At 40.8% G+C, this 9,735-nt stretch overlaps 1 protein-coding gene across 1 annotated transcript in view; it reads right to left on the bottom strand.

Moving 5' to 3' along the window:
- The window catches only part of LMO4 (LIM domain only 4), a 44,404-nt gene that overhangs the window by 5,832 nt on the left and 28,837 nt on the right, over nt 1-9,735 (bottom strand). Inside the window, exons 3-4 of the mRNA XM_018555913.1 lie at nt 7,432-7,528; nt 5,883-6,038 (exon numbers count right to left, since the gene is read on the bottom strand). Coding sequence (XP_018411415.1) covers nt 5,883-6,038; nt 7,432-7,528 — 253 coding nt within the window. The remainder of the gene's footprint in view (nt 1-5,882; nt 6,039-7,431; nt 7,529-9,735) is intronic.

Raw genomic sequence — 9,735 nt, forward strand, 5'->3', positions numbered from 1 at the left:
CGCCCGCTCCTTGTCGCGCGCCCCCCCCCCCCCCCCCCCATTTGTATTTCAGCAGCCAGGTTATGAGCCGACAACCCGGTTATCCTAGTAATTACCCAGCCCATGCAAAGCTTGCCATTTCGTTGATTTTCTCTCTTATGTTAACAGAACATAGTACATCTCAATTGTTTTTGGTTTTAAAAAAAAATCAGTCTATTAACTGCTTCTGGAAAACATAAAGACATAGAACGCTGAGGGTACTGCTCATATCTAAAACCACAAAATGCCTATTAAAACACCACCCCCACCTACGGGGAGCGTTTTACAAAATTAGAATTAAATTTCAGGCGACTACGCCAGAGAACAAATGCATTTTCGTTCTTTAATTCTCAGCGCATTAATGAAGTTTCTATTGCAAATCTATATACTAGCAGCAACTGAAGTATGCATTTTTTGTTTCAGTGCAATAACTCAGTGCAGCGTGATTGCCTGGGTTAATGATGAAAAAGTCAAATACGCTATCAGAGCTGATGGAAAAATCTATCACCAATTTGAAATTAAAATTCATATGTGGTCAATAAGATTTACTACCCATGCAAGTGGAGCTGTAAAGAGTAAATGAATCAATGTCATCAATACATAATCAGTATGAAATATGAGGTGAATACAATTATGTGCAGGAGTTGTGCATTCCTTCTTTTCCCCTGAACCAGTGTGGAATGAGCAGACTTGCTGAGGACTGACAGTAATTGTTACAAATTAGACACCGCAGTTATCAAAATGCACTCGCTAGAATAGCAAGGAGACTTATTAGGAAAATGAAAATAGATCTTAAACAGGCTCGTTTTCAAGAGAGGTTGTACAACTGTTGATCCGAATGCTGCTCAGAAAACATGCATTATGAGTACAATCTCCATTTATATCTGCTGCACCTGTCTTACAAAAATTTTTTTTTTTAAATGTACATGATCTAGGACCAAGGATATATTCAATTCTTCAATGCCACAATTGCACTATGCTACACTAATTATATCAACATAGTACTATTTGATGAGCATTTCAGATATTCCAATTGCCACATTTTAGGGAATATTCCTTGTATAAATAAAAAAAAAACAAAAAAAAAAACAGGACAGTGGATTGGATTATACACCACCACACGATACCTTCATAAACTAGGTGCCGTTCCCTCTCCCACACACCCATGTATAATGCAGAGGTTTTCCTTCTCGCTTCATACATACTAAGCTATTGCTAGAGAGGGAGGAGCAGTAGACAACAACAAAAAATTCAAATATGAATCTGGCATAGCACTCTGCTTCTTGTAATGTATTTTGTCCTGTACAAATGACTTGGATAAGATTTAGTTGTTCAGCCATTTTAAATAAAGAAAATATTAAAAGCTTAACTGCAGGCATAAATAAAATAATTAAACTTGTCCCCTGATGTGCGGATGATGAATAGAATACTTTTTTTTCTAAAGGATATTCTAATGGAGAGGAATACTTACCTTAAAGCTGAACTCCCAGCATACCGCAAAATCCATACAAGAGAGCTGGTTCACCTGCCAAAGGATTTATATTTCTGTCCATCTATTCCTGAGATTTAGGCTCCATTCATACGAGCGGTTTTCCGCGCATACTGGCACGCGTGGAAAAGCTTGAAACATTAAAAAAAAACCAATGCACTGCAATGTGCATTGATCAGACAATTGCACCGTCTACGTGGTACAAAGCCACGCGTCCTGCAAAATTGTCAGAGCACGATTTTAGGGCCGGATTCTGCACGTTCGCGGCTGTAGTAATGTAACAATGTGCACGGAAGATGTAAATGCCATTTGTGAATGGAGCCTTAAATAGCTTTGCCACACATCGCAGCCCTGCCTGGCAGGAAAGGAGATCCGATTTTAACACTTACAGGTCTTGTCCTTCTTCCAACCTGTGACTGGACAGTGAAAGGAGAAGCAGCAGGCAGATAATTTAATCTCTCTGCACTCTCATCCTAATGGAATTCTCCTTATTAGCACTGCCACACAACTGATTGGCACATTGTGCTTCTTCTCCCTCCCCAGTCTGAGATCTGCTGTACATGGACATCACACGTCTAATACCAAGCAAATGACATGCACTGCTTGCATTAAAAAAAAAAAACAAAAAACACCTTTACTGATGTATTAATACAAAATCAGCACGGAGTTATGCATTTTGGATCTGCCCGGAGTTCAGCCACACCATTTGTGAGGACTGGGTCCTTGAACCTACTCTTGTCTTGTTGCTGCCATCACCAAATAAAATGCAGGACCAGCGGCCACCAGTAGTATGTAATGATGTAGGAGTGTCCATTCTCATACACGCAGGACCGTGGATTAAGAGGAGAATTCCTCTGTATTAGATTGTTCCCTAGCATTATATTGTATATATCATACTGTATATAATACAGTATATATTAATTAGCTAGTGGGCAACACACAATGTGAAATAATGCCTGGAGTTCCGTTTAAAAGGAGAACTATGAGGTGAGTGCTTTTCACTCACCTCATAGTTCTAGCCGACCTGTGACACTGAGACTGTCACAGGTCGGCACAGTAGATGGATACGTGAGCGAACACATACCGGCGTTCGCTCACCTCTCGATCCTGTCACAGCTCTCTGCCGTGACAGGGGAGGGGCTGGATTCCCCCCTCCCAGCCAGCGCTGATTAGTGGATCAGACGTGGTGGGTACAGCTGGCTCTGCCTCTAGATAGGCAGAGCCAGCTGTCACTCACGCAGCTGGGCGGATCCAGGCATAATTGTCGGGATCAGCTTGAGCTGTGGCGTCTCAGCGGCATACTGAGCTTAGGGTGACGGGAGGGCGCTAGTTTGTGTCCTCCCTTTACCTTAATGCGAACTATGGGGAAAAGCCTTAACCACATAGTTCTCCTTTAATCTTAAAAATGCAGAACCAGATGATTTTATATACGTGCTTATTCTGAATAAGAACAGTATGTATACAGTTGCTCTAGGGCACTAGGATACCATCATAAGAGTAGTAATTACATTTTTTGTTGTTTTAGATTGATAACAGAACTTGTCTAATTAGGATTAAAAGGATGCATTAAGAAAAAAAAAAAGGAAATTAATTTGCAAATTATATTGACAGTACAGTTGTTCCGATGGACAATAAGTCTGGAAATGTCAACTAAGACATGTCTGATGAAGTGTGGCGCAGTCACTTCCTGTCTGGAATCACATTGGGCTATTCAATGAAAAAGCAGGAAGCAGATATAGCACACAGCCTCCATAATAAACACTAAGCTCATTGATTAGTTTTATATGTGGTTAGGACTTTTGTATGTGTTGAGAAATTCTTTTAATTGGATTCAACGTATTGTATCTAATTTACTATAAGTATAGTAAAACAAAAAGGAAATGAGCATCTCCAACATGCAAAGGGTGCTCCTGATGCAAAGGGTGGAATCCACTTTGTTTTTGCTTGGAGTCCCCGTTAAAATCTGACATTTTAGACTGGGGTGTCTTGAGATTTTGCATACTTTTAAGAGGGTGTCAGGAGAAAAAAAAAAAAAAAAAGTTGAGAAACCCTGATGTAGACCGTCATTGCCAACCTCCATTTCTGAAAACTCTAGTTGCTTAGCTTTCATGCTGATGCTCTGGCTTCAACAATTTTGGCCAGTGAAGAACAGCAAATATAAAGGCTAGGAATGAAAACTTTCTGCCTTTCATTTGCTAGGGGCTAGAGACTCAGAAGTACTGAAAGCAAATGCGGCCAGGAACCTAGCATTTTAAGAAAATCCAGCAGTGGTAGCCATCATTTTTCTGACAAGTATACTTTAAACTCAAAAAGGAGTGGCAAAGATTCCCCCTGGAAAAAAAAAAAAAGAAAAAAAAAATCGGCTTAAGGAAGGATTTCACCAAGACAGCATATGTGTCTGGCTCCTCTGTGCACCCTTCTGATAACTATGGAACTCCATAAAGTTACTGGTCACAAACGCTGTGTAGCGGACCCAGTAAGCTGTATGATCTTGAAGTTCCAGTTGTAGGTGGCCCTGTCGGCACCATCCACTTTGATAAAAGTTGTTAGAACAACCTAAGGAGCTGGGGAAAATTGGTCGGCCAAACAACAACTGTATGCAAATTAAACGCAGTCACTGTTCAGGTGTTCAGACAGCCAGTTGCCTAAACACAATAGCCAGCAGGGAAGAATCCTCTACCCACACTGTTTAGCATGGATCAGAGAATCAAGTGATTTTTACTGTGCAGCCCACAGGCATGCATGTATGGCTACCTTTAGATCACAGGTCGTTAAAGGATTCATAATGTGCAGGGGGTCATTACTAAAAACAAAGATGACATACACTGCCATGTCAGGGTGTTTCTTGTCCTTAGCAATGAATGGATAGAAGCCAAGCACTGTTGTACAGTGACTCTGTCAAGTCACCTCACATATTTAAAGCAGGTCAGTATACTAAATAATTGATCCATACCAAAGTATAAGTTGCACGGGGTGGTAAGTAAATGGGTCCTTTTCTAATCCACTTACAGCATTGATCACAGGATACCTATAATTTGTGATGACTGGCAGCCAGAGACCATGTAATCAAACTACCTAGGCTGGGAAGTAGGGATGCAGTTTTTTTAATTCTTGGTAAGAAAAAAAAAAACATGCTACTTTAAATACTGATTGGTATCTTTTCATGGGAAGTGTGAATGTAATGACAGGTCCACTTTATGCAGTATTAGAATCTGCTACAAGTTTGTGTAATCTCTTCAGACTGCAGATTTGCAGCAAATATTTGAAATAGCTCCGATGTAACAGAAAGATTTCTGTACTTGACAGAAAGGTACTAGCAGCACTGATGTGCACTGACTTCTGGCAGCCAATTACAAATCAGCTTTTAGTACCCTAATGCCACTATGGGAATGGCTGATGAAAAACCACACCATTGTTTCAAAGTGTTTTGTAGCTTTGCAGATAAAAAGGTTTAAAAAAAAAAATCCAACCACACAAAAAAATTAATGTAGATATGCATTGATTAAAAAAATTGAAATGGATATTTTAAAACAGTTAGGTACGTATCTGAATTTGACTTGACATCGGGCTCTCCTGCAGCAGGTACATGTTCTGACAAAGAACACTCCAACAAGAGGAGAGATTACTACAAACAAAAGCATGACTGGCTGCTGGTACCTTATTGTCTAAGCACAGGCTGGTGCCAGGGAGGCGACCTACCTTTACTGCTTAACCTCCCTGGCGGTACGATTAGTTTTTTTCCTTTTATCGTTCTATTTGTTTTCGTTTTTTTTTTAAACTTTTGAATCTCCAGCTGGTTCCGCCTCCCTGCGACACGGACACTCGCAAGGGATGGAACCCGGAAGACGGATGCCGGCATGGGCCAGAGGACACAGCGCGGCTCGAGGGACAAGGTAAGAAAGGCACTGTGTATTCCCGAGTGTGGTTCGGGGGTTATCGCTTATGGTACAGAAAATTAACCCCGAGTCACACTCGGGAATACCACCAAGGAGGTTAACTGCAGCAGAGAAAAGTCAGGTCACTGGTATGCCTGTACAGTCTGGCAGGTCTGTAAATCTGAACACAGAACACAAATCTTTTGGCAGGTAAAAACTACCACATAGACCAATGATATCAAATGTGTACTTGGCTGTGAAATATTTTGAAAAGTCTTTTTCTTTTCCCCAAAAGGGTGAAACCGAAAGGTTAAACAGGTTAAAACCTGACTGCATAGCTTTGTGCTATTGATGTCCTGTGATGTTGCACCACTCAGACCTCTAGTCTTCACCTTACACTTCTGTTCATACAAGAAAAATGCATAGAAGAAAATCTGCCAGATAAATGGTAGCAATTAGCCCCCTCTGAGAAGCTTGTTAATAAAGAGTAAAGCATTCACCTTCTGGTCTGGCAGTAGTGGATTGCTCTGAAGTGAATTCAAATGACCATTGATAAGAGCTGTAGGTCTATCATGTTCACAGAATAAACTGCCATTGATGTAGTGAAACCGGTCCCCTGGGACTAGGCGATTCCGACAAGTTGAGCACGTAAAACACTGTGTGGAAGAAAAGACAAATTCAGAAAATATATCTAAAATAGTAATATAGGTCACAGCTTCAATTAAGCGACTGAACAAAAAGAGCTTTCACTTTAACTGCTTAATGCCTGGGCGTCTACACACTCCATGCCTAATGTATAAGTGTGAAGGAAAGACAGTTGATCATATTTTGCTTGTGCGGTATGGGAGGAAAAAAAAAAACAGATTCTGGTTGGTACAGGCAACCCACACAGTTCTACCTGCATGTCTTGTTCACACCATGTCCATTGAGCTGCGTTCTTTTGCACACCACATGGTATGAAGTGAGTCACTAGCACACCAATATTCATGAGACAAAATGCCTTCGTTTGCGTTAATCAGAATATCAAAAGAGAAAAACAATGTCTTGAGACCACACAGGGTCCCTTCACCAGGCAATGTGAATCTGATAAAAGGACCATTTGTGGTCTTGAAACATTGCTCTTCTCTTTGATATAACTGATAAAACATCAAACAAAAAGGTATTTTGGATGATGTGCTGGCGACTCCCTCTTTGTGACTGGCGCAGCCATTCACTTGTCATTACAGCACCTGCTGGTCAGGAGTGTGATGGGACATTCGCACTGTTTCTGCACGCCACCACACATGAGGTGTGAACGACTGCTTTCTATGTTCCTGCTCAGACCATACATGTGCAGCGGTGTGCAAAAAACAAAAACACACTGCTGAACGGAGCACAAGCCCTTAGACACTTCAGCACCACAGTTTGCATAACACTCAATGTATTCAATTTGACTTCACAGCTTTCTATTAAGTATCTACATCATGAAACATGAACTAGGGCTGCGACCAACTAATCAATAATAGTTGTCAACTATTCTCATTACCGATTAGTTGGTTGGACCTCCTAGCTCTCTCCTCCATGGTGGGAAGGGTGCACAGCAAGCAGCAGGTGGGGGCAATAGCCAGCCTGCTATAGCAATTTGAAATAGCCAATAGCAAGCTGGCTATTGCACCAGCCCACTACCTCCTGTATTTATATTCATCTGTGGAATCCTGCCACTGGCAGCTTTCATTCTCTGGCTGAAGCTATTCAAGCGCCATGTGCTTACAATACAATTATTCAAAAAAAAGAAATAATAATAATATTAAAAAATTAAAGGGTGGGAAGTAATTCTCAGTTTGGGCCTGACATTCTGCTGCGGGAGGTGCTTTGCAGTGCCATTCATTTCAATGGCACCCCAAATGCACCTCCCACCCACAGGTTGAGCACCCGCACTGGAAAATCCATTTGTGTATTTTATTTTAAATTAAGGATGGTATTTCATATAAAAATCGGCCAACTAATCGATTATGAAAATAATCATTAGTTGCAGCCCTAACATGAACCCAAACAGCCATGGACAAGTACCTTGAGATGATACACGTTCCCTTGTGCCCTCATAACCAATTCACTGGCTGGAATGGACTGTCCGCAAGCACTGCAAGCTCCGCTGTTGCCAAATAACCTACAAAACAAATGATAAAAAACACTTAATTTTATGACCACAGATTTCACCCCAGATGCATAAAAGTGTTTCTTTAGTAGAAGGGGGGGGAAAAAAGGTAATAATGTCTGAAATTATAGTGCTTGGCTTACAGCTGAATATTGAAAAAAAATTACTTTTTTGCATCAGAAAAATACGACCTTCCTTCTATTTCACAAGGAACCCGGAGATTTAATCAAAAACAGTGACTTACATACCTCAAGCAAATACAAAACAATTCTGTTCTACACTTATTTTTATCAGATTTCTAGGTTCGTCATAAAAAATAAAATAAGATACAATTCATGACTAGAGTTTAAATGCATTGTGTCCTTGAAATTATTTGAAGAAGTCCCTTTTTTGTGCTTTAATCATATCAAGAGATATGAGTCATCAAAGGGGTTAAGGGGATTTGATTGTATATCTAAGAAGACATCATGCTCTGTGTATTGAAACTCCAGCAAACCGCCATCAGAGCAGAGTTTCCATTAGGAAGTCACTGCTATCCAGGTTGATATATAATGTGTATGGGTTAACCTTTTCAATCATAGTGTCAACACTTTAGATTTGCCTCCGCTCATCTCTTTCATTCTAACCTTCTCTCTCTCTCTTGATAATGAAATGCTTGCTCCGACTTCCCTCTATCTGCTCCTGAGTCCACAATTTAGATTACTTCATCTCTGCTAGCAACAAACTGAATGAAATTTCGATTTGAGCAGAAAGTAATTTACCGGGATCTGGACCCATTTGTCATCATATCTCTCTGGGTGTTTGTTGTATCACTGCAGTTTTCCTATGCAATCAAATGAGACCACAACATCTGCCATAGGGGGGAGTGGAGAAGGGGAAGTGAAGAAAAAAAAAAAAATATATGTATATACACACAGATAATTTCTTAATACATTTAGGCACTCAGTAAAAAATCGGTGCACAAGGCAGTTAATGAAGATTGCATTTTGCCTGCACCCTATATTGAAAAAAAAACCAAAAAAAAAAAACCTTTTAATTTGGTTTAGATGTCATGCCTTTGATAAAGGTACTAGCCAGAGGAGGAAGGAAGCATTCATCTTACAAGCAAGGATATGGGTTTTTATCTCACAATATAGGTGTGTGTTACACAATACGTTTTCCTATTTAAAGGGAAGGGATCCCGAGATTATTTTGTGGAACATCAATATTGTTAGTTTACTGAACAGCAGTACGTTAGCAATAGACAAACACAAAGGCTTTTGACTTTGTGCGTAGCAACTGTCTGATTCTCGGAAGATTGCTTTTTAAAACAACGTGCACATTGATGGCACAATGATGGGGGCAATCTTTCCACAGGACGGATGAATTATTACCATTCTGATAAGCTCCAGCCACCTGCAGTTAGAAGACATGATTGTTCTCCATCCACATACAAAACGATCACACAGAAGAGTTCGAATCCCTGGGTTTCTGCAACAATTTAGTTCAAAGCATGGGTACTGAATGGCCAGACGTGATCGCCACCTCCTGAGTCACCGGAAGGGGATGCAACCACAAAATCTCTTCAACAAACTCTAAAGTGTCCTGTGGTTTGCAAACAATCTTCATTGCTTTTTAACCCCAGTGCCTCCATATAAACCACCACCGCACATACTCTATGGCTACTAAATAATGTAAGGATAGTTTTAGATAATACTGGGCTTTTACAGTGTAAAGATACTATTAAAAACACCAGACGACTGCTGGGAGATCAGGAAAAAGTTTACGACATGATTGCCAAGCCAGTGTGGTGATCCAATTCAGACACTAGGGCATTGGCCTTCTATTCTTTGCCCAGGGGTCCAAGTTAGGTTTGTAGCATAGTGTCATACTTTTTTTGGCTAGAACCTCTCACGATGGAGTATCTCAACTGTTTACTAGAGACAAGTAAAGATACTGAATATAGAATGTAAAAGCAAACACCACCCACGAGGATCGAATAGTCTGCAATTAATACAAGCCTCTAGTGCAGGGGTCTCAAAGTACCGACCCACGAGCCGGTACTATGTGGCCCGTAGCCAGCTGACAGGTCAGGTACATGATCACTGACCACGTACCTGACTTGCGTGAGCAGCTACACGATCTGCATCTCTGTCATCAAATGCAGACCGCATAGCTGCTAGTGGCTGTGGGCTCAGTTCTTTTCAGCAGGAGGGGGTGTGGGGGAAGTATATAAATTT

Source organism: Nanorana parkeri, unplaced genomic scaffold, assembly GCF_000935625.1.
Source record: "Nanorana parkeri isolate BGI_ZX_2015 unplaced genomic scaffold, ASM93562v1 scaffold217, whole genome shotgun sequence".
In the NCBI taxonomy this organism is placed as follows: domain Eukaryota; kingdom Metazoa; phylum Chordata; class Amphibia; order Anura; family Dicroglossidae; genus Nanorana; species Nanorana parkeri.